Source organism: Stylophora pistillata, chromosome 11 (genome assembly GCF_964205215.1).
Source record: "Stylophora pistillata chromosome 11, jaStyPist1.2, whole genome shotgun sequence".
Lineage (NCBI taxonomy): Eukaryota > Metazoa > Cnidaria > Anthozoa > Scleractinia > Pocilloporidae > Stylophora > Stylophora pistillata.
The window spans coordinates 5,282,072-5,308,278 of record NC_142529.1 but is presented as its reverse complement, the minus strand read 5'-3'; the positions used below and the strand labels follow the sequence as shown (position 1 = coordinate 5,308,278).

General features: G+C 38.9%; 3 protein-coding genes across 4 annotated transcripts in view; all 3 read right to left on the bottom strand.

The window, feature by feature from the left end:
- Window positions 1-26,207, bottom strand: part of LOC111323971 (neogenin) — a 41,397-nt gene that overhangs the window by 10,683 nt on the left and 4,507 nt on the right. Inside the window, exons 1-2 of one of the 2 annotated variants that reach the window (XM_088737457.1) lie at window positions 4,918-5,061; window positions 4,287-4,307 (exon numbers count right to left, since the gene is read on the bottom strand). The gene's annotated coding sequence lies outside the window, so the exon portion shown is untranslated. Of the gene's footprint in view, window positions 1-4,286; window positions 4,308-4,917; window positions 5,062-26,207 lie in introns of those variants that run through there. The other variant, XM_088737458.1, reaches the window with a different exon arrangement.
- Window positions 6,228-8,441, bottom strand: LOC111319522 (neuropilin-1). Its single transcript, XM_022922274.2, has 4 exons — window positions 8,406-8,441; window positions 7,817-8,194; window positions 7,423-7,567; window positions 6,228-6,562 (listed from the first exon to the last, which is right to left on the bottom strand). Exons 1-4 carry the CDS (start codon window positions 8,439-8,441, stop codon window positions 6,228-6,230), a joined length of 894 nt encoding a protein of 297 aa, XP_022778009.2.
- The window catches only part of LOC148719774 (uncharacterized), a 38,389-nt gene continuing 26,142 nt past the window's right edge, over window positions 13,961-26,207 (bottom strand). The window contains exons 5-10 of the mRNA XM_088737505.1: window positions 23,758-23,905; window positions 22,689-22,991; window positions 18,231-18,533; window positions 17,333-17,599; window positions 16,623-16,913; window positions 13,961-16,015 (exon numbers count right to left, since the gene is read on the bottom strand). Of these exons, the coding sequence (XP_088593631.1) occupies window positions 15,651-16,015; window positions 16,623-16,913; window positions 17,333-17,599; window positions 18,231-18,533; window positions 22,689-22,991; window positions 23,758-23,905 (1,677 nt within the window). The 3' untranslated portion in view covers window positions 13,961-15,650. The remainder of the gene's footprint in view (window positions 16,016-16,622; window positions 16,914-17,332; window positions 17,600-18,230; window positions 18,534-22,688; window positions 22,992-23,757; window positions 23,906-26,207) is intronic.

The window sequence follows — 26,207 nt, the reverse complement described above, 5'->3', positions numbered from 1 at the left end:
AGAGCACAACAAAGTGGGTATGTACCCAAACCCCATAAGCATCGCTACTGGTCCCTACGGAAGCCTGTTATTTCTCTCACTTAACACAGTCCCTGGTTCATCGAGTCTTTTTATGGCACAACTTCATAACCCCGTCCAAAAAAATGTTAAGCTTAAAGAAGATTTTCTCGCCAAAGAAGTCCACCACGTCAATGACATTGTATTCATGGTTGGGAAAGGAAGCCCCATTATTTTTTATGAGCTAGAACAAGGGGCCGTGCGTGTTAACTTAGGAAAACTGCGTTCACGAGAAGATGTAGTTCAGAAAGCCAGTGAGCTTGGACTGTCTACTGATGGAACCGTGGCAATATTAAAGAATCGAATCGCCACGCAAGTTAAGAAGATCGAGGCAGAATACCAAATGAAAGAGGGCTTCCTCCTACTGCTATCAATTTCTGGAATACCTCCGGCGAGGAATCACAGTTTGAGGCACTACACGTCGTAGATCCCTACATGATCTACGCAGCATGTAAAAGCAAGCAGCAAACTTTTGCCGTTACCTGCTCCAGCGTTGGACATGGGCTTCGAGGAGAGGCAGCAGCAGTTGTAGAGTACCAAAACGAATGGGGAAACGTCGGATCGATGGCCATCTTAAATAGTGACATTTATATTTCTAACCGTCAAAGCATCGAGAAAGTTTCATTATCAACATATTTAAGAACACGGATTATTTCTTCCGGTCCTGACTACTGTTCCTTGGCTCCCTCCACTGCGGTTTACAAAGATGGTTTGGTCTATTCAGAGCCGCAATCGCATCGCATCCTGCACTGGATCAGAAATGAGGAAAGAGTGAAGGTGTTTGCAGGTACCGGTGCAGAGGGCACCAGAGATGGCTTGGCTTCGCAGGCTGAATTCTACCATCCTGCTGGACTTTTGTGTGGAATGTAACCATGTCTTGTATATATGTGATGCCTAAACCAATTGTATCAAGGTATTCACCACTCTGCATGAAACTGCTGCATTTCTAGATGCAGTCAGAAAGATTGCAAGGCTTTCTCCGTCCACGAGAAGCATGCAAAGTACGAGCTTTGCAATCTACAAGATGCCGTTACACTGCTAAAAGAAACGTGGCAATATCTTCGCCGAAACGAGGCCTTGATTCGCGGTGAAATCCAGAGCTTGCCAAGATCCCTTAATGGACCACAGGGAAATGTGGCTGAGAAGAAAATAGTCTGTTTCATTGTTGCAGTCTGGCCTTCAGAGACTTATGACGTGCTAGCGCCAATGGGTTATACTTGGACCAACCTCCTGAGCTGCATGACATTAGATGTAGAGAACTGTCACTCTGCGGTCCATCAGAAATCACCTTTATGCACTGCCCTTGAATATGCCAGGAATTTCGGAAACGCTGTCAAGGAAAGTATAAAGAAGATAACAAACTGGGCGGCATTTTAGTATACCAACCCAAAGTCGTGGTATCCCGTTCCAGACCACGCAGCGGCACTCATTGAAATTTCATAAGCACCACAACTTCCACCTGGGGTAGTAAGTGCCCAAGACGCCCAGCTTATGAGGGAATGGGCACATACCTTTGGGGCTGCAGTTCGTTAAAGAACTGTCCGACAAGAAACGACCATGGCTAGGGCTGTAACGCTCCCCGACTTCTTGTACGAGAAAGACATTGTGCCAGGGGAAAGCGTTGACCTAACAGGAGATGTCGACCTTCCTGACGAATATGGTACAAGTAGCAGTGCGGAAGAAGAAGAAACTGAATACCAAGTAGGAGAAGGATCTGTAAGGGTCGCCACTTTGGATGGTGAAGCAAACTTCCTGCTTAGAAGGGTGTCCGCATTTGGTCGTGCTGTTAGATTTAACAGCAGTTTTATGTTTTCTTAGAAAAGACCAGTGTTTTTATATACAATTTCCATGTCCTAAACTCAATGTAAACAATTGACAGAATTGGCTTCATCGCCTGATGGAAACTAGCAGCAAAGCAGTCGAATCTTCGTAAGACAGACAGATAACATCAATCTATCTAATTCCAAGAATACTGGACTTAAAGTATCGAGGTAAACATGTACCGATGCGAGGACCAAAAAATAATTAAGCAAAACAGAAAAGAAAGTTATGGTCGCTAATTGTGATGTTGAGAACCTAAACGATCAAAACTGACAACTCATAGAAGGTAAGTCATAACGCCTATTTCAATGATCAAGCAAAACATGCCAAAAATCTCGTAAAAAAATGGGGCGGGATCGGGCTCCGGGCATAAAAACGGGCGGGATGGCGGGATGGCGGGATGGCGGGATTGAGAAGAAAAAAAGGCGGGAAAGCGGGATTTGAGAACCCCTATTGTGGACCCTCATTCTAGGCTTAATCATTTTGGAAACAAAATGAAAGGAAAACAGACGAATGGTGCTGATATATATCTCATGCGGAGGTAAAGATAACTTTGACAAGGATTTTGGAGTAATCGTCAATTAATAGGAAGGATTTTTATGCATTTTGCAAAGTAGTAATTTTAGGAGAAGTACTATTTTGGGGAATCGCCCATTTCACACTTCAATAACGATGTCTTTCTTTATGGGTCACAAAGATTACAACCTTTAAACATTGTATTATGGTATATTCCCAAAGATCTTGGTCACCTCCTGTTTCACTATTCATATAAAATTAACTTTGCAAAGTGGTAATTTTAAAGCAATCTCTATTTTTCAAAATTTACTTTTTTCACTCAGAGGTACCAATGTTGCCATTCTTGTGTCCCAGAATAGCTTTTAGGTAGGTTTTAAACTAACATACTAAGATTTTGGCCTACTCTTATTTCTAACACCATATAAAAATACATCTTGCTAAAATACATCTATGGCCGTCCTCAGAATTTTTTTCATCCGATTACTTCCAAATCGGACACCACATAGTCCTATTACATATACTAATAACAAATATTGCCACTGTGTTGTCACCCTCTCATGTGATCAAACACAAACTCTGTGTGGGCCTCCAGCTGGGTTCTATAAACTTGGTTTGACTTCACACAATACGCTAGTTCCTAGTTGTCATAAACTGCGGTCTACGATTATGTGCGAAAATTGATATTTAAGTTTCTTGAATTACGATCAAATATTAGCAGTACACCAGCTGGACACACTTACTAATCATGAACAATTCTGTCTGAATGTCTCTTCAGCCTCATCTTTTCTATTGCATATTTTTGAGCAAAACCCCGTTAGCCTTTTCATAGAAATATGATTGACCTCTTTTAATGCAGTAATTATATCATAATCGACTGCCGTCCCATCAAAAATGTCATTAACCTCTCCGTCCACTAGGACAATTGAAAGTTTTCGTTTGAAATTTTATTCAAGATGAGAGCGTAAAGACTTATCCCGCGCGTTGCAAAAATATTTAAAGGATAATTGACACAAAAGCATCCTTCTGGCGCATAAATATGCTCGTACAGGCAATTTTTTATATTTCAATTGGCATAAAAGGTCCACCAAAAATAAATCGCAGGTTCTCTTGGATTTTTCGACATACAGGTATGAACGGTAGCCCTTAATTATGGTAAACATACAATTTAGAAAGCTTTAATTTTACTATTAAGCGTCAAAGTTCTAGTTGCAAAGCTTTTTTCAATTAATCAGGTTACTAGATTTTCACGTTGGGATAGGCTAAACTTGATAAAAAATATTCAAAATTATTTTTTCTCAGATCTTGAGGAGGTGGTATTCTACAAATCGTGCGATCCATTTGGGTCCAAGAGTGGGCAGTATTCTCCCAATCAGGCCTGTTTTCAGCGGGCTTTATCCGTTTCGTGTTAGGTTCAAACTGTGTTGCCGGCTGGGCAGCATTTTTAAGCAAATACTTATGTCACGAACTTTAGCTGATAAAAAACAAATTAAATTCTCTCTTCTCTCTTTCTCCCCCTCTCTCCCCCCCCTCTCTCTCCCCCCTCTCTCTCTCAAATCATTTTCATTGGTTTTTCCACAAGAATTGATTTTAAATAGATCTTGACTAGTACTAAATTTTTTTTATAAAGATTGACAGGTATCCTGAAAATCATTTGTAAATTAATAATCCTTTCCAAAAAGTAACTCAGAAAGCTAAAACATGAGGTATTTGCAGTTAAAAATAAAATAAATAAATGTGACTCTCGTAAAATTAATATCTAAATTCTCCAAACAATTTGTTCATTTGTGAAATGTTGAGCGAACATTTGAGATCTTCTTGAAGGCCTCTGGCACAGTTTTTTAATAGGAACCTTCCGGCTGTTGAATAACATACGTATATTAAATGAATCTCACCTCTTTCCTTGGTTCTCACCGCTACAGGAGAAACAGTTCAAAATATTAGCTAGTTAAACATTGATTAGATAAGAGTGTAATAAAATAACTAAATAATAACTCATTCCCACACTTAGTGTTTTCTTCCCTCTTCATAAGTGAGCAGTTTCATTTATCTCCAGAACTCAAGGCTTTAATTGGCTTGAGACTCACTGCAGAAGGCATTTAAAACTAACAATTAACTCTTTCTTTGTGCATGCTAATTAGGGCTGAATTGTTTCTGTCACTTCCATACCATTTGGCACAATCTAGAAGGTCGATGAAGTTGTGAATGTATCATGAGATAATTTGTTCCATGTAGTCACTGAGAATAGGATACCATATATACTTCAGGTGACACTGGATCAACACCGGTAAGGTATCTACACCTGTGAGTTGTTGATTCCCAAATTTTCTTCGGTCCAACTTTAAAACTTTGCTGAACCAGTTAACTTTGGCAATAGATAAGTAAGCATCATATAGAATACAGTGTGCGTACTGTGCACTTAAAGCAAATTGACCTACTCAGTAGCTCTCCTTTAAAAAATAACTTAATAAACAATCATTTTGTTTCAGTCGTAAGAGCAAAAAAAGAGGTCAAATGCATGATTACCTTTTGTTAGAAGTACTCCATATACTTCCACTCTCAGGATTTTCCATGTACGATATTGTGTTGGCACAAAGCGGATGAATCGTGCACTTGCAAATTCATCAAGACTGTTGATTACAGTGCTGTTTTGGTGTGTATTTCCAGGAAAGACCTGCAGTTAGTGGCACAAAAAGATACCATGAGATTGTTTTAAACTTCTATGCATGTTCAGTAATCATTCAAATCAATAGTTCATTGATGAACATAAACTTCCAAACTACTACCGACAAAAATGTCATTAGTACTCTGAAACATATAATTTTGAGTTCTTAGAGTGTATTTGTGGGTGGCATGCATGTATGTGACTTATCTCCCTGTTTGTAATGTATCTTGTAGATTGTAATTCACCTATTTTTGAAATAGGTAGGTTTTATAACTGTGTTGGAGTTATGGGAAAGAGGAGATTATGGCAAATGATTCTATCTCAAACATTCAATAGCCTGCAGAACAGGTGTAATCTTTTGTTAGGAGAATTCAGATTTTAAGGAAATTCCTACATTTTCTATCTTTAGTGTCTATAAGTGCATAGTTGTATTCAGTTGGACACTTAATGTTGCTCCCATCAAATTTGGCACCAGGAATACTCTGTCAATACCCTTGTGCTCAAAGATCTGATGAAGCTCCAGCAAAGTTGTGTTGTTCCCTACATGTACCTCTAACCACAGGCGGCCCAAGGGTACTGTGTGTTATTTTGGGGTTTAAAAGCCATTTTCACATGAATACCTAATTGGGTAAAGGTAAAGTCTGCTTATGAGCCTGCACTTAACTCTGGTTTCTGTAGCATGAAGCAACTAGGAGTATTTCTACTCCCACCTGGATGGAATGGTAGACCATTGCAGGGTTACCCCCAGCATTAAATCCTCCATTATACCCATTAAATTCTCCTGGGCAAAAAGAGGCACTGAGAGAGTAAAGTGTCTTGCCCAAGAACACAACACAATGTCCCCTGTCAGTGAGCCAGGGGACATTTACTTAAGACTCATACAATGAAGTACATTGCTCCTCTTTATACGTGTAGTAGTCTCTAAATTAAAAAGAATCATTTGGAATTACTGAAAATTAGTTGCAGGATGCAGAGTATATATGAATCAATATCATTTTCTGATTGTGCTTTTTAGGGTTTCCATTTGTAGAATTTCAATTAAAAAAGAAACATTTTTCATCAAGACTACAATTTGAGACATCGTTCATGCACCCTCAATACTCTAGCCTCGGAATGTTCAGCAAGTGCAATGAAAGCAAATTCAATCATTTAATATGTCTGTACAAGAACACTATACATGTAGACCAACCTTATCATTATTGTTGTCTTTGTAGGTGTCAAAAGTGGTGTCATTAAATGATAAACGTATCTTGTAATGTGTAGTCCATTCTGGTGAATCAATTCTTGGGTTTCCCTGAGTAGCCACAGCACAGATGATATACTCATACAATAGGTCAATTTGTAGGAAGTCATCAGCATTGTTATTATCCACGGGTCCCCATGACTTATTGTTATTCAATGGACCATGTTCAGCTACATATTTATAATTAAATTCTGATGAGGCTGCAAAGCTGCTGTCTGGAATTTCACCACCAATGGCTAAACCAATGGGCTTGATATTACAAGCTGCAAGATAATAATGACAGCAATAATATTAGCCTTCATATCTTTTCAATTCATATCTTCTGCAGCTTCTGAAGGACCTCACCACAAGTTACCAGTAACCATCCCTATCATACATAATTGCAATACATCACTATAAGGATTTCCTTTCACAGTGAGTGTTTGAGCACTTCAAGATAAAATTATAATTCATTTTATTGCATTGACAGAGCAAGTTGAAAACAGGCTGAATAATTTGAAAACCAAACTTTTACTGTTCAGATGTCTCGAAAGCAATACTTCACAATCAATTTTTTAAGCTAGATGAAGCAACTTTCAGAGTTTTCAATCCAATGTAGCCTTCATGAGCAGCATATTGAAACTACAATACTAGTCCCTTAATTGGTTTATTTTCTCCCATTATAATCCTTTACTATAGGTCTTATTTGGACTTTAAATGCTCAGCTTCTTTAAAGGCTGCCATTTTGTTACCTCAAGTAATGAGAGTATCCAAAAATAAAATTAAGTCAACAGAAAAGATAGGAAAATTATTGAAACGAAATTATAATTTCATTACACAAATATTTTTCCAAACATTCACCCCACCCTGTATTTTGGCCAGAAACTCAAAACTAATAGTTATTAGTCGATAATCACCTACTACAAGACTGACAAAGACACTTCCACAGGTTAGCAAATTTGACCACCAAAGTGAGTAATTAAAAAAAAACCTTTACTTTTTTCCTCTATAGTTTATTTCTTCTGGTGATAATTTTTTTCTGGTAATCAGAACATGACTTGAGGTTCATGAGTGGCCCATAGGAAAAAAGTTGAGGTTTACTCCACATAAGCATGCAAGAGTACATTATAAGTTCCACACTCACTTGACATTTTTTCTACTCCAAACACCTCTGTTCTCATACACACCTCACCCTGGTGTGTTTTTGGCAAAAATCGCAGATATCTTGTTAACACTCCATAAACAACATGCTTCACTTCTGAGTTCCTGTCATCATTTCCTCTCAAAACCTAACATAATACCAAACAGTCGACTTATCTGACCATAAATTTCTTTCAATGATATCCACAGGTAGAAATTAAGCAACAATCACTGGAATATGATTAAAGTACATGTATTTAAAACTTTTACTTCATGCAATCAGGACTTTTATTTTATTAATGCAGTTAAAAAAATAAACACTGTCAGTGACTCAAAACAGTCCATGAAAATATTTGTAATGTAATTTCTTTTTTTTAAGCAGTATTTGTCATATATACCTTAACTTTTCCTCCCTCCTTGTAGTCTGTCCACGTCGTCCCATTTGTGGATAATCGCAGCATGTATTTCTTCACCCACTGATCTGCTTGAGAGTTCCCTTGAGTTGAAACCGCACAGATGACATGAAGTGTCTGTAGATCAATCTGCAGATATGGGGTAGTGTCACTCATTCCTGCACACCAGGATGATCCTGATGTGTAGTTCAGTCGACCATTCTTGGCAGGTGTGCTGGCATCATATTTAGAAGAAGCAGTTATGTGACCATCTTGAATTGTTCCACTTCCCACTCCAAGATCCAAATCAATGCAAAGTCCTAAAGAACCAAAACTGAATAACACAAGGTACTGGCACATGCTTTGACAATGACGCATACAAAGCTGAATGACAGAATCACAATAGAGTATTATAAAAAAGTCACACAACTTGTCACAAATATCTTCATATTAATTACTGTAACAGGGATAGTCAGGTTGGCTGTGTGAAACAAGTCTGTGTCACGCCAAGCGATCGCGATTGTTTTGATTGACCCGCCATATGAAACAAAACGCTCTTCCGACAGAGAATGTCTTTGTTCATTACCTCACTCACCCCAGCTCGTCTTTCTATTATTTTTAGCGATACCATCCGCGATTGCAGCAAACAGAACTCACAGGTCGGGTATTGTCGTGACAGCGATCGATACTTCATACCATGCCTTGCGCTGTAGCTCATGGTTTTTTTTTTGGTTTTTTTTTTTTTGGTTTTTTTTTTTTTGATACGCATACTTATAATTATAAAAAGAGTTATCTCATATAATTCGCTTTGAAGAAGGGCTGACGCTCTGAATGTCAGCTGTGAAACTCTTTACGGTGGCCAAGTTACATTTACAGTTGATAAAACCAAAATGAACTCAGTTGTTATATTCCCCCACCAAAGCTGCATCACAGAATCTTTAGAAACCTACCCTTTATTTAATTGATACGATAGTCTTTTAGTGTCTTATTAGCTCATTAATTCTGTTTTTTAGGTGCAAGAGAGTTCTTAATAAACTATTATTATTAAAGTAGACTTTAAGACTACGAGAGAATTTTAAGAGGCTGCCTCTAAATATTGAAATCACACTTAAGGATGGCAATAGAGTGTACGGTGGCTGGTTAGCGACATAATAGAAACACAATTTTTTTAGGGATTGAATTAAATTAAGTTACCAAATTAAAAGTAACCCTGTTTCGAAACACTAATGCTGCACAGCATTTCAATTGACATTTACCTATCTACATTATACTACCAACTGAAAATTTCCTCTTATAACTGTAAATTTCCACTTAAAACTGTGAATTTCTACTTATCTCTGTAAATGTCCACTTATAACTATACATTTACAGTTCTAAGGGTAAATTTCCAGTCGTAACTGTAAATTTACACTTACTTCTACATATTCAGGAAAACTTACTGAAATATGGAGCGGAAAAACTTGCTACGTACACCACTGGCGAATCTGTACAATTCATGTATCACAAATCGCGGACAATGGCCAAGCAACTGGAAAGGGAGGGAATGGACGCCCGTCTTCAAGAAAGAGGATCCACAAGATCGTCGGAACTATCGACCAATAATTAACTGTCCTTCCAGTGGTTCGAGCAGCTGCTTAGCGACCAGATTTCTAAGCAATTTGACAGTCGTTTGGATCCCCGAATCACGGCATATCGTAAACGCCATAGTTGTGAAACAACCCTGATAGATCTCATTGAAGCGTGGAAATCAGCACGCGATAACCAACAAATGGTTAAAATCTTGTCTACCGACCTGAGCAAGGCTTTTGATTCGCTCCATCCGTCCTCAACGATTAGCAAATTAAAAGCGAATGCATTTCATGACGAACTAGGTGATCTACTTCGATCCTACCTATGTAATCGACTGAATTGAGTGAAAGTGGGAGCTTTTAGAAGTGAAGGAACATCGGGAATAGACGCGCAACTCCTGGAAATCACGGGCGCCGAGTGGCATGCGTGCGAATGAGCCCCCATAAACTCTAAGGCACCTGTGCAAACGAAGGAGGGAGTCTTGATCTCACGCATACCGCTTCTACGTAACGCATGCCAACGCGCCCAAAATGGAATCCCAGGTTCACTAGACTCAAGGGACCTCGGGAATAGACGCGTAACTCCGGGAAATTACGGGCGCAGGAGTGGCACGCGTGCGAATGAGCCTCCATGCACTCTGAGGCACCTGTGCAAAGGAGGGGTGGAAGCTTGTTCTCACGCATGCCACTTCTACGTAACGCATACCCACGCGCCCAAAATGGAATCCCAGGTTCACTAGAAACAAGGGACCTCGGGAATAGACGCGCAACTCCGGGAAATTACGGGTGCCGGAGTGGCACGCGTGCGAATGAGCCCCCATGCACTCTAAGGCACCTGTGCAAACGAAGGGTGGAGACTTGTTCTCACGCATGCCACTTCTACGTAACGCATGCCAGTTCTACAAAACGCATGCCAACGCGCCCAAAATGGAATCCCAGGCTCACTAGACCCAAGGGACCTCAGGAATGGACGCGCAACTCCGGGAAATCACGGGCGCCGGAGTGGCATGTGTGCGAATGAGCCCCCATGCACTCTGAGGCACCTGTGCAAACGAAGGGTGGAGGCTTGTTCTCACGCATGCCACTTCTACGTAACGCATGCCAACGCGCCCAAAATGGAATCCCAGGTTCAATAGACCCAAGAGACCTCGGGAATAGAAGCAACTCCGGGAAATCACGGGCGCAAGAGTGGCACGCGTGCGAATGAGCCCCCATGCACTCTGACAGGCTTTCTGAGGTTAACTAAGAGAAAAATGGAGATCCATTTGAGTTTGGCAAAGAGACTGACTGAGGACTGATGCCAGTCGGCGTATTGTAATCTTTATTTAGACACGATCAATTCATCAGCCTATAAAAATACATATCACATACGCTAAGATGTTTAAAATTAAAAACTACATACTATAACACTAAAGCTGTTTTCCGTGAATGCCGTGCGTTAGACTTTAAAAATGTCATTGATCTTACGTTTAAATAACCCCAGAGACTCTGTGTTCCTTATATCGCGTGGTAAACTGTTCAATAATGTGGCACCATTGTAGCTAAAGCTTTTTCTGTAATAATTAGTGCGCGGTAGTGGAACATTAAGCTTATTTTCAGAGTCCCTGAGGTCATAAGCAGAGTCACGCCACGTAAACTTTGAATATAGATACCTTGGAGCTAGCCCGTGCAGACATCTAAACAACATGGTGGCTTTATGGATTTCCTGCTGGCGTGCAAGATTTTTCCACCCTAAAAACTCGAGTAGCTCAGTTGCATCAGCATCATAGTTAGAGAATGTCAACACACGGGCTGCTCTATTCTGCAATTTCTGCAGTTTGTCTCGTAGCGTTTTCCCACAGCTACCCCAAACAATGTCACAGTAATCAAAGTGAGGTTTTACTAAAGCTTGGTAGATGAGATGTAAGGTTGATGCTGGGATCAGGTGCCTAATTCGCTTTAGGGCCCCGATACCAGAGGCGATCTTTTTCGTTAGTTTTTCGATGTGACTATGCCAATCGAGTTTATCGTCTATTATTACACCAAGCGATTTTGTAGCTGAAACCTGGCTCACTTGAGTATTGTCCATTCTAATTGTTGGTGAAGCTGTGAGAGTATTCAGTCTCTGCCTCGACCCTATTAGCATGAATTCGGTTTTAGTCATGTTCAACGTGAGTTTGTTCGCTTGTAGCCAGTTGAAGACGTTTTCTAGGTCTTCATTTAGACAAAACTGAACGTTCTCAACAACAACGCGTCATCGATAAGGCGAGCTGATTGTTTTTGAAGACGAAGTAGACGGAGAAGAAGAGTTTTAGAGCAAGTACCCCAAACAGTGGAACAGTACAACAAAGAAGAGTGGATACAAGAGTTATAGTAATTCAAAAAGCAGTTATGAGTAAGAAATGGTTTGATACGTTTCAGAAGCGAAAGTCTGCTCCTAGTGAGAGAGCACATATTGCTGATGTGGCTTTCCCAGGAAAGAAAGGAATCAATTGTTATGCCAAGCAATTTAGCACGCGGGACTTGCTCAATAAGGTTACCATTAACAACAATATCAAAAAGAGGTTCAGATAAATGGGCATATTTCTGAGATGTAGTCAAGAGAAGAGCCTTAGTTTTGATAAAATTAAGGGCCATCCTATTAAAGACAGCCCAAGCAAAAATTATTAGTAGTAACGGAGGTAAGACAGTCATTTCAGCAAGGGAAAGAAGGGCCTTTCACTAGAGCAGAGGTATCAACAGCGAACATGATAAGATCAACATCCGAAGACACAGAGTGGTAGTTCATTTATGAAGAGCAAAAAGAACAAAGGACCCAAGATGCTACCTTCCGGGACACCAAGAGACATGGGAAAAGACTCAGATAGGACTCCCTTGAAGGTTGTACGTTGTGAGCTATCTGACAGGTACGAGGTGAACCACTCAACAGAGGATGGAGAACAACCGTAGGAGTTGAGTTTAAAAAGAAGCACAGAATGATCAACTAGATCGAAGGCCTTTTTTAGGTCATCAAGTAAGAGGCCACTCAAAAGAAGGTCGTCCATATTAGTGAGGATGCGATCAGTTAAGTCGGTAAGAGCCAATTCACAAGAGCGAGACTTCCTGAAACCAAACTGAGAATCAGAGAGCAGATCATGCGAAGAGAGAAATTCGTAAAGAGAAGTGGGAACATGGTGCTCAAGAATGTTAGGAAGAATGGGAAGAATTGAGATCGGACGATAGTTTGAACAATCAAAGAAAACACCATCGAATCTTCGACTCTCTTAAGTTGCTAGGAGTCACCATAGATGAACAGTTGAATTTTAACACTCATATTAATGAAATATGTAACAAGGCGAGTCAAAGGTTAGGCGTACTGTTCTGGCTTAAAAACTTATTCCTACCAATGCTAAATTAACTCTGTATAAATCAGCTATATTGCCTTACTTAACCTATTGCCACCTGACTTGGTATTTCTGTAGTGCTACCGACAAAAGAAAGCTCGAACGGGCCTAAGAAAGAGCACTACGCGCAGTACGCGTTTTCCCAGATAAGCAATCAAGCTACCTGGCGTTGCTGGACAAAAGTGATCTAACGACGGTTCAGAACAAAAGACTACAACATATCGCTATCCTTATGTACCCATGAAAATATGCGAGCTATTTCACACGCATTGCTCACCCTCCAACTCAATTAAGGACGTCAGAGTTCGCCATTCCCAGATTCAGGACCAATAAATACGGTAAACATTCGCTCACCTACCTGGGACCGAAGTTCTGGAATAAGTTACCGAGCGAAATTAGAACGCTCCCATCATTATTTAGTTTTAAAACTCGTATTCGTAAATTTGATTTAGTTGTAATGGTAGAAGACGACAACTGTTCCAATTGCATCCTTTGTAATTCTTAATCTTTTAAATAAGTTATCCCATTAGTTGTTAGTTAATAGGTTTTTAACTATGTTATATTGTTAGGCCTTTTTTTTACGAGCTTCAATAGAAAATAGTTGAGAGGTTATTAATTGTGTCCCCAATTAGTAGAGGGGTTCTTAACCCCATCGGCTAGATATTTCAAGATACATTAATAAAGTGTATGTATGTATGTATGTATGTATGTATTTTCACTTGCAACTGTAAATTTACACCTATAACCGTAATTTTACACTTATAACTGTAATTTACACTTGTAACTGTAAATTTACACTTGTAACTATAAATTTACTCTTGTAACTGTAATTTACACTTTTGACGGTAAATTTACAGTAATAACTGTAAATTTACACTGGTGATTGTAAATTGGCACTTATAACCGTAACGCAAGCATCAATCGAAAGGCACTCACGTGCTTTTGTTCACGTGTGGTGGAGTGCAGTCGACAAGATGGTAGAAGGCGACGGAAAATCGAAGAGGTAAGTTGCGGTCAATTTTACACGTAGTGCACGATGTCAAGAAAGGCAGAGAGAAAGCGATTTCTAGGAAAACAAAAGCAGCTAGTTGTAATAGCCGTTCCGGGAATAATACATCCGAAGCACAGAATACTGTAAAGAAAGAGAGTGTAAACCCATTATAATCCATATCTCATTGTGCATATAGTTCTTTGATGAAAAAAACCCAGCACAAACAATAGTAATTTAATTTGATTTATTAGTCAACAATACATAGAATATAGAACACGGACAAATTACAATAACAAAGAGGGGCAAGCAACCACAACAGCGATAGCCAATTATTGTGGTCCCAAGAGTATTAAAATACTAAAACGGTTACATCAATAATTAATAATTAAGAACAGCATGGAGTTGGTGTTGTTTTCAGGCTGCGACATGAATTATTTTTCGCCCAGATAGTTTTGTGATTGTCAATGTCATAGATCTCTTGAAGTGCAGTCGAATAATAACACATCAAAGCAAGTTTGAAGTCATTTACATTGTTGATACTTACATTAAGTATAGACTATAGTTGGAACTATAAAAGTTCTGTTTTTAAATAGAATCAGGGTGATAAGGAAACCTTACCCATAGACTGCATAGCTAAACTTACCGAGGAATAGTAGAGGTAGAATAATATCTAAGAGTGTTTTAAAATGAAATTGAAGCAAATGTCGCCACCTGATAGCTTCACTGAAACTCAATCATTCAGAGTTTAATTTCAATTTCGTAGATTTCTTCATGCATCCAAACTAAGCTAGATATAGAAGCAGATACATCTCCAAAGGCACCGTTCGTTTTACGGTGACATTTTGACAAAAACAAATGCGACTCCCGAGGGACACTGTTTTCTTTTTTATCTTGATGATTAAGCTGCGACCCGTGCGAGAAAGCCTACAGCACTGAAGCTGAAAAGAATTCTCCGACCAAGTACCCTGAGTGCAGAGAGTGAAATAAAAATATACCTTTCTATTATATTTCAAATGATATAGTGCTCACCTGAAGCCAGAGGTAAAAGTATAACGAGAAAAGCTACGCAGAAACAAAGCTCGAGACTAAATTGGGCCATGTTACGATTGGGTATATTACGGTATGCGATCATGATCGTTTAGCTTGACCGGCTTTCTGACACTGAAAGCTAATTCCTCAAATAGCATCTTTCATCCCTCACTATTCAAGCTCGCCATTTTTGTACAGTTTGTGGCGATAGGCGTTCGCGGTTCCAGCAAAAACAATCACGCTCTCGTAGGCCGAGTATTATCGTTCCGTAACAAGATGACGGGACAGGGGCGGATCCAGGAATTTTTGATTGGGGGGGTCCAAACTTTGGTTCAGAAAGGACTATGTACGAGATTACTTGGTATGGCTTTTAAAAAACATAAATAGCAAAAGATATAATTACACACATACAAGAAAAATCTAAGAAAAATTTAAGAAATGAATTTGGATTAAACTAACTCAAAGATTGCTGCACGTCAAAGAGGCCCCGGGGCCCTACTTATAAACTGCCTTGGTGGTCATTTCTAGAAGAAACAGACTGCATTTGCCGCCAGGATTTATCAGGGATATTATTGAGATCCGATGTTTACATCATATGTTTCTTTACTGTGATTTTGGATAACCCCTTCCCATATGCCACCATGATACTAATAGTGATCACGACGACGATAAGGAGGAAGGCACTCCAAACGCATGGCACTTAATTGCCAAATTTTTCACTGCTTCTTTCAGCGAGACAAGAACAAAAAGGTGTGTTACGAACCAAAGTACCATTTCTAATAAGCAATTAGACTCCATGTTGCAATGAGAACACAAAAGTGGCACACGAAGAGCAGCCGAAAAACAGAATGGATAATCTGAAATAAACAGATACAAAATCAGTTTTGGGATTATCCCATTTCCTCATCTACTTCTTCGTTTCGTTTCCCGCCATTTTCCTTCTGAAGCACCACATTGTAATATCTGTGTTTCTCAGGTATTTCCTGTAACGAAGACTCAGTAGGAACTTGAGACTCCTGAGTCGAAGGCCTGGGTTTGAGTTCCATATATGTGTTTGGATCTGAAGCTTGTTTGTCACTTGACTGTTGAGCAGGTGAAGATTTGACGCCATCAAATTCAACTCTTTGTTTCCTTTGTATCCTTTTATAATGAACAGCTCGTCTGTACTGCCATATCAACCCACAAATTATAATGAGCAACACGACCACAATACAAGAGAGTGCGATCACACTAGCATAGAAGATGCTTTGTGTATCTGGTAAAAGAAAAAAACGGCTTTAGAACAAGCTAACAAACACTGAAAACTGCTTGGTTACTTTTTTCGATACAATAATGTTGTTTTTTTTTATACAGTTTCACCCTAAGGAATACGACGTTTCTTTTAACTTCGAAGCATGAAAACAGTTCTAAACTTTCTGTTGTCTCGTCTCGAGGTCGGACTCCATTAAGGCAAGAATTTTCCAATTCCTAATGACTCGAGATTTCGTTATCAACTCGCGTATATGACTTCCAGTAATCTGTAAGAGACAAGATTTAACCTTGAGCTCTCCCAACAATGGTACATATAGCTCTGTTTTGATTTAGTTACAACTAAATAACTCAATTTTCATATAAGAAATGATTCACCTAAGCACTAAAAAATTTTCTATCTGAAAAAAGAAAATATAACTTTTTAATGAATAACGTCTGTGTATCAATTCAGTACATAACGTTGCTTTTGATACGTACATCGGTTGAAACCTGTGTAAACAGCTTCATAAAGAAGCCTAAAAACTTCATACCGGACTTGAAATTTCTAAGCTTTCCAAAATGTTTGAGACGAAACGTTTTGTCGCGTTCGAATTGTGAGGAAGAATATTTACCGTCATCAACTTGATTATCCGCAGGGGCAAGCAGGGTGATTTTAAATTCTGTTGACCCAAGGCTGTTTGTAGCGTGGCATACATAATCCCCATAATCTCTTCCATCCCTTGGCGCGACAATGATACTGTTATTCAATAACTTCATGTTATCACCCGTTGGAACCTGACCATCCTTCGTCCACGAGAAGTTCAACGGAATATAACTAGTTGCTTGACATGAGAGTAAACATGGGGTTTGCTTTTCACATATCACTGAAGAAGGGGAAAGCTCTTCGATAATTCTGGGTGGCACTGTGTGAAAAGAAAGAAAAATGTAATGAGACCAAGAAGAATTTTGAAGAAATCATGCTCGAGCCAAAGGAGAAGAGTACACCAAAAATATGGGGACACTTCCGTGATGTACTTTTGCTTTACACGTTTAGTGGTGGTTTACTTTGTTGTAACTGATACTTTTAATTTCAACCTTCAAATTCAACAAGAAGTCAATGACCTGTCAACAGTGGCCCGAGTATTATTGAGACCTGTTTCTATGGTGATCATCGCGGCGCTTAGTATAACCATAGTTGTTCAGTAACTTTGGTAGAGGTTGGCAAATTCTCTAACGTATTGTTAAAACTAATTCACCAACTCTTCCACATATTTACCTCACAGAAGTGATTAAACAATTGTTAGGCAATGTTCAGTGTAACTGTAAATCAGTTTCTACGTACCAGCGATAATGACTATCGTAGCTGTATGGCTCTCCCCAAACATATTCACTGCTTTACATTCATAAACGCCACTGTCACCAGCAACAACATCTTTTATAATAAGTACTTTGCCGTTGTTTTCCAACTGAGCACGAGGTATACTGGTAAGACCATCTTTGGTCCAGGTAACAGAAGCCTCAGGGTCTCCACTAACCTCACAAGTCAACACTACTAGTTCGCCGACTGCTGTAATTGTTCTTTTAGACAGATCTTTGATGACAGGTCTACCTGAGTTTTGATAATCATTAAATAGTCATGGCAAAGTATTCAATCTCAAAGTAACAATTATGCGGATAATTTCGATATATCAACAAAGTTGAAATGGTAAATTGGCCACCGTAACGATTACAAAAGCTGGCGTTTCGAGCGTTAGCCCTTCGTCGGAGCGAATGACGAAGGGGCTAACGCTCGAAACGTCAGCTTTTGTAATCGTTACGGTGGCCAATTTACCATTTCAACTTTGTTGATATATCCATATTATTTCGTTACCCCCACCGACGCAGCCCCAAACAATTTCTTTAGAAACTATCAGCCTTTATTTAATTATGCGGATAGTTTCCTCAAGAGATGAAAACTTCGTGTTTTTAGTTATTTAAGCATGGCAATAGAAGAACCTCGCAGTAGGACACAATAAGTTTTATCAAGACTATTTGATCTCTTCGAATACTCTAGACACATTTCAAGCGTCCTTCGTTTTCTGCGTCTCAAAGAAATAGGAATTATGTGGAACCAGAAGTTTCGATTCTGTGCTCGTTAATCAGAGCGTGACTCGAATAAACTCTAACGAAGGCATGCCCCTTTGAAGTTCGCCGGGTCTCCTAACCCACTCTATTAACTCTGATGGAACCCTCTTTCTTACCAGTCTCCTTTGTTTTCTTGGAAACAGCTGTACTTTTTGGTCCATCCCCAACAGAAGTGAATGCCAATATTTGAAATTCATATTCTGTGTTCTCATGAAGCCCAGTGACCTCTTGAGTGCGAGTTGCCTGATTGTTAATGAGATGCATACTTGCTGGCCATAAAGAGCCTTTCTTTTTGTAGAACAATTTAAATCCTTTGATGAATCCATTTCTGGAGTCTTCTGGTGGTAACTGCCAGGATGCTGATATACTGGAAGAATTGGTTGCACTCAGAGTAAAGCCATTAGGAGGCAGCGAAGGAACTGCAATTGAGAAGTTGCAATATAAAAAAATCATACTAATAATCATAACGACAAACAGAGTCATTATGATCGTCATCGTCGTATCATTATCAATTAGAAATCGCTTAGCAGCGACCAGTAAATGAATGCTATCACTCTTTTCATTTCTCCATCTAGCGTACGAACAGTTATATAACCCGCCCAGAAATTTTTTCAAAGCCCCCAGTTCGTACGTTTCAATATCTTTGTCACAGCCGTTGATGGAAGCCCAAGAGTTCCAGACGTTTAGCCATTTGTTTGTGCTTTGTTTGGTGTTTTCGTTCTTTACAATCTCCTTCAAACTTTGAATTAAATCGTCGCCACTTTCTCCTAACGTGTTCTTCGTTCGTGAAAATATGTTGAAAATATGCCCTATTCAAAAGTGTTCTAAAGGTAAACATCAGGATTCGGATGATATTTCCCTTGCAATTGTAGGATGTCTCTTCCAATGAGGAACACATACTTGACTCAGAATATCTGTGTTGTTGCTGTTTTGTTTAGTTGCTTTTGTTTTTTCTTATCGTCAGTGACACTCACGAACAAATTCTAAAAAGGAATACAGCAGAAATTTGATGAAGGTTGTGAAGGAGCTGCAATTGGACAGTAGTCCAAATTGGAATTCGCAATTTTCTGTTCAAGGATATAATTTATACCGACAAGATCGCAAGAAAGGCGGCGGAGGAATATTAGTCTACGTTCGTAACTCCATTCCATCATATCAACTGAAAATCAGTCGTGGAGAAGTTGAAGCAATTCATATATCTTAAAAACGAAGCGCGAGGGCCGTACTGGGATAATATCGGCCCGAGGTCTTGACAGTACGGACCGAGCGCAGCTCGGTCCGTACAAAAAAGACCGAGGGCCGATATTCTTCCAGTACGGTCCCGAGCAAGCTTGGTTAACAAGAGATTTATTATACGACTGAAGTTCAAAGGGACACAAGTGCGGTATCATTCGGGACCATTCGGGACAGTGCCCTGTCCAACACTTAGAGAATATTGGATCGGCAACAGAGCATTTTGATTGGTTGATTTAAGTTATTGGCCCTCTGACTGCCCGAGTCGTGTAATAATTGTTGATATTCAACTAGGTCAACAACACTTCTCACTTCTGTCAGCATACAAGCCTCCATCCGTAAAGAATGAGATTTTTAAAAAAGAATTGAGTTCTCTCTTGGATCTAGCTATTTCTAACCGCCCCGACGTGATTTGCATTGGAGATCTTAATTGTGATCTGTTACATCCCGTGGATAATGGAAAACAAGGAAGAGAATTGCTAGATATCTGTGATGTCTATGATCTTCATAATTTAATAAAAGGTCCAACTAGGATTTCCTCCTCGAAAGAATCCTGTCTGGATGTAATATTGAGCAATGTACCCTCAATTGCTCTGCAATCTGGTATTGTTGACATTGGATTGAGTGTTAATTTACACAATTTTTAATAAGAAGTTATTGAAGCCGAAAGCCCGCCTAACAAAAGGAGAATGTTTTAAAAAGTTCGATGATGAGGAATTCAACAAAGATCGATCTGCAGCTCGTTCCGTTTCATGCGGCTTACGTATTTGAGGATATAGATGACATCTACTGGGCATGGGAAAAGTTGTATAAAAATATATTGGATGATCATGCCCCCACCAACTGCAGAAAAGTCAGGGAAGGCTTCCGTTGATCGAAATTTATCACCTCAGAAATCCGTAAAGCCATTAGTCACAGGAATGCTCCTAAGCGAAAATATAACAAGTCAAGAACGCCTGACAACTGGGAGGCATACAGGATTATGTGTAACCGTATAGTAAACATGCGACGCAAGTCCGTGATTAATCACTTTGATCAGTTATGCTTAAATGCGCTGGGAAACCCAAAGAATTCTGGAACTCACTTCGTCCTCTGATGCATTCAAAGAGATGCGCACCAACTGAATATATCGCACTCAAAGAGAACAATAAAATAATTAAAGATCAGAATCAAGTTGCAGAGATTCTGGATAGTTATTTTAGAAATGTGACAGAAAGCCTGGACATCTAACAGTACACTTCTTTTGAAAATCAACCGCACTTGTCAAATATTCCAAGGAACTGGAATCAAGATCAACAGTTCGAGTTCGATTTAATTAATCATGAGTTAGTCAAGGCTGCTCTACAGAGAAGGAAAGCAAACAAAGCAACTGGTCATGACCATATACCCCCATGTGCACTGAAGGGGTCTATTCTATCAATTACACGGCCTCTTAGTCATCTAATTAATACTATCATCACTTCGAGAGCAGTCCCTGACTCTTGGAAACGAGGAGAGATCGTACCACATCATAAAGAGGACTCACAATTAGAGAAGGAGAATTTCCGACCAGTCACAGTTCTTCCAGCAATGTCTAAGATCTTTGGACATCTTATTCATCAACAATTGACAGTTCACTTAGAGAAGATTCTTCATAATTCTATATTTGGATACAGAAAATATCATGGGTGCCCGACGGCACTCTTTGCACTCACTAAATAGTGGAAGGAAGATCTTGATAATCATAACATTATTTGCACAGTAGCCATTGATTTAAGTCAGGCCTTTGTCTGTCTACCACATGAATTAATTCTGGAAAAACTTGAATTCTGTGGCTTAGGTGATCAAGCGCTATCTTTAATGCGAAACTATCTCTCTTCTCGCCATCAACGAGTGAAGCTCGGCAACGCCTTCTCCACGTGGGAAGGGGCGTTAAAAGGAGTCCCTCAAGGCTCCGTCTTGGGACCTACATTGTTTAATATTTTTATAAATTACTTGGCGTATGCAATAACACGATGCAGGATTATTAATTATGCGGATGATACAAATATCCATTGTTCCAATAAGAACGTACGTGCCGTTGAAGACAAACTAAATAGTGATCTACATGGTTTATTCAAAATGGCATGAGACCAAATCCGGAAAAGTCCAAGCTATGGTCCTTGGTAGAACAGAAGATAAGCTACTCCTTCAATCGGGTAAAATTCATATCAGAACCGCACAAAAGACTAACCTTTTGGGGGTTGTACTTGATAGTAAGCTTAAATTTGACGATCAAGTTTCGAGTATTTGCCGCAAAGTGAGTGCTCAAATAAACGCGCTTAATAGACTGAAAAACATTTTACCACTTAAAACCAATAAATCGTTTTACCGTTCGTTCATACTACCGAATTTTTATTACTGCAAGCAAGTTTGGCACCATTGCGGAAAAAGAAACACTGCAAAAATCGAAAAAGTCAATGAAAGAGCGTTGCGATATTTCAAAATGATAAGCATGCATCTTATCAGCATCTCTTGGATAGGATAAGACTACCCTCCATGGAATCTCGAAGAATTCAAGACATGTTACTGACAGTACATAACAGCATATCGTACAAAGCACCACGGGCAATTAGGAATCTTATTAACTTACACTTGATCAGCAGGGATTTGCTAAAGCAAAGGCATAGAAAAAACCAGGAAAGATTTACTACTCGACGTTTCGGGGTCATCATGACTCCATTATCAAGAGACTAGTTTAAAAACATGCAAATAAGGAAAGGTACAAGAATAGCATAAATTAGACTGAACGGCTCATTTAAGTAAAATCTCAGGCGCCAAGAATATGTTTCATCTTTACCTAAAGTTAACACTACCAAATATGGACTCAAGTCATGGAGATATTTGCAGCCAAGAAATGGAATGAACTCTCAAATGACATTAGAATCAAAGTGGGCATCAAACAAATAGTAAACAGAATTAGATCATTAAATTTTGGGGATTAGTAGATTTGTAACGTTAGCTTTAATAGTATTTTGATTGCGGTGGTAATATTGTAATAACAGCTTTAAAAAGCTTTTAATCAGTATTTGATTTGTGATTTTACCCGCTGTGATATTAGCGATGTTAGCTGTTAGGTTAGCTGTTAGGTTTTCATTAGGTAGTAGGTGGAATACCTGTAAACTAGTTCTTAAGCTAAGCGTATTTCCACGTTAAATAAAGCATTAGTATAGAAATCACTTGATTCCTAACCATCTACTTGTTTTCATTAGTCTTTTCATCGTGTGTTTAGTATCTCATTGTCAGGATACACCTAATGACGATGGGAAAATTTACAAAACATGGTTCACAGATCTTTTCGTTATCTCTAGAGTGTCACATACCATCTTCCATTGTTCTTTCCACCTCAACAGAACTTTTTGGTCCATCACCACCAGATGTGTAGGCCAACACTTGAAATTCATATTCTGTGTACTTATCAAGTCCAGTCACCAGTCTCCTTAATGTTGATCCACTGGTAACATTCAAGAAGGTAAAAGACCCTGCAGAGCCCTTCTCTCTGTAAAAGAGTTTAAACCCGTCAATCTTTCCGTGTCTAGCAAATACTGGTGGTAACTGCCAATAAGCTGTAATGCTGGTAGAGGAGCTTGCAGTCAAGTTGAAGGAAGCAGGATGTTGTGATGGAACTAAAACAAAAAAGGAAAAAAAAATCAAGTGGCATTTGCTTGTTAATTGACTACATAAACGCCATTATTTTGGTCATCCCTAAGTTTGTTATTTTGCTTGTCTTCATCAATGAGCTGCTTCTCAGAATTGCTGTATACTGAGGAGATATTTATCTCCGGAATTCTAAGCTTTCGGGTTTAATCTCGCTATTACACAACAACGATACACGTGACAGCCAAGAGCATACTTGTAAGTCAGTTCAGGACGCACTGCACGAGCCACACAAAGCTATATTCCTTTGTGAATGCTAAATTTGTAATTTGTCTGTAACGTCTTAGTTTCATTTTTGCGAAATTTTAATGAGGTTTTGTTTTCAATATGATAATGAGTCTTACTTTCACATATACATTAACAATGAGCACTGCTGTAATTTTTCTGAACAACCGCATCGTTAAAATTGAACTAATTTTTTAATATTTTTAAATTCATCGCGATAGGGAAGGTCTCTCTGTGATTAAATCATGACACCATTTGCTCCATCTGCATAGTTGCTAACTACTGCACAGGTTCAGACAAAAGTGGTTACAAAATTTCGGGTTAAACTACATCAATATCTGCAAGGTGTTGATTCCAAAAATTTTGTTATGTCCAGCTCCAAACTTTACTAAGTATGAGTTAACTAAGATCAGCGACCATTGAGGGATACTTAGCTTTCCATTGGTGAATAGGTTTAATAATAATTTTGTCTTTGTCGATCTTCTAGAGAAAAAATGGTCAAATGATTACCTTTAGTTAGAAGTATTCCATAGACCTCTACTCTAAGAGTTTTCCAGACATGATATTGTGTTGGCACAAAGCGGATGTACTGTGCACTTGCAAAGTTATTAAGACTGTTTTTTGCGGTTAGGTCTCTGTTTTTATTTCCAGGAAAAACCTGTAGTTAGTAGTACAAAAAGAGAACTCATTGTTAGTAACATTTTATTTAAGATAATGCATCATTAACCACAATAATGAACAATTTATCATGAACATTAAGTTTATAAGCAGATGATAGAGGATGATGTTCTCTAAATCATAGTTAACTATGTCTGAATGAAATAATTTGGATATATCAACAAAGTTGAAATGGTAAATTGGCCACCGTCACGATTACAAAAGCTGACGCTTCGAGCGTTAGCCCTTCGTCGGAGCGAATAGAGGAATTGTGGGTTGTGTGTGCTTTTAAAGGCAGAAAATGGAGCCACGTTATTGATGGGAACATGGCAACGAGAAAAACAAGAATAAATTAGTGGAATGAAAAGCGTTCGTTGATTCCTGTGGGATTTAGACTGCCGGTTTGAAAGATGAACTTTTGTTCAAGATATTTACAGCTTTCCGTGCTACCTAAGTGTAAGGAAAGACCGCAGATTGCCATATGCTGCTTAGAAACTATCAGCCTTTATGTCTGAATGAAACTTGTTGGTTTTCCTGCACGGGTACACGCAAGCACTGTATGTAATTTATCCTGTTTGTAGTTCATCGTCGGGATAATAATCTACCTGCTTTTGAAATAAGTAAATTAGTATGTGTAATCAAATGGCGACGAGTGAAATTAGGAAATAATTTCACTTGCGTTTTGTCAAAATTTTGATAATTTCCCAAGCCTTTAGGCTTGGGAAATTATCAGAATTTGACAAAACGCAAGTGAAACTATTTCCTATTTTCACGAGAAAACCATTTGATTACCTTTTAATATTGTGGGTGACAAATTACGTCTTGTTTACACACGGAGGCGTAAAATCGCGGAGTACGTTATCCAACTGATTGGGAAGAATCATCTCCAGGTTTTTCTCAAGGCTATTTTCGTCACACCACTTCTCAAAAACTCGCACCCAGTTAATTGTGCTCTCTCGCGCATTTAAATTTTCGGCCGCTTTTTTTATTTCATAACTTCTTCAAGGGTCACCGTCTTAAATCTCAACGCCATCTTGGCTCTGATCGAGAAACAAGAGACGTTACCATGGCAATTTTGTAATTTCACATGTGAAACTAAAATTAACGCTGAAATTTCGCGCCAAAATTAAGGGGTAATTTGTCACCTATGATATTATAGAGTTAAGTAACTGGAAGAAGGAGGAAAGTTACTCTGGAAACGATTTTATTTCAAATCATTATGTGCCGAGATTTAACTATTTGGAGGAATATTGCTAGACTGTAAAATGGTTCGTGTGTCACAGAGCTCACTTCAAAAAAGTTACTCCACACATCAACTCATAGTGTGAAATAACTTGCACAATTACTTCAATCTATGACAGTACAGATTATCTCTTAGGAACCTTCCTTGACAAGGTGAAAAAAGGAAAGACAGAGCAAATATGGTTACCAGGTTCACTAATGAAAAAGAGCTTCATTCCTAGATCAGAATAATCCACACCAGTTATTTAAGCACATATAAATTAAAGGGTCATAGCAAACACAGGTGTGCCCATAAAGGAATGGATTGTTTACAAGTCAACAGACTATAACAATATTTTGTCTTCTTTAACAAGGACATTATTGGATTCACGGGGGTCAGTCTCCTTTACATTACCAAAACAGAATTATCGAGGGCTGCAGGATGTAGAACTGCGAATTGCATTTCCCCTTGTGCTTTGTAAGTTTTTAATAAATTAAAAAGACCTTGAAAAACCTTGAAATTTTTTTAAAAGAAAAACGTGAAGTCTTGTCTTGACTTAGAAAATGAAGCAACTGTACCAGATATAAAACTAGGCGTTTATGTTCATTTCCTTTACGTATATCAACCTTGCCATCATTGTTTACTTTTTTCAGTAGGTGTCAAAAGTAGTGGTATTTAGTAATAAATGTCTCTTGAAATATGTGCTCTATTCTTGAGCTGCTGTAGTGGATGCTGGATTTCCCTAAGTAGACAGAGCACAACTGGTACATGTATACTCATACAGCCGGTCAATTTTGAGGTGGTCATCAGCCTTGGTCTTTTCCATGGGTCCCATGCTCTACTCAGGATCACTTGCAATTACTGACAACTGCTGGATACAGAGTATAAACAACACCTCCCAATTGTGCTTTTGAAGGTCAGCATTTGAAGTTTATTAAGAAAGAAATTCTACATCAAGAATGAGGTACAAAAAAAAAAACAAATATCCCCCCATGCACCCTACTCTTGATTTATAAAATTTTAGTGAGTGCATCAGATGCAGATTTAACCATTTAATACGACTGTACATAAACATCACAAA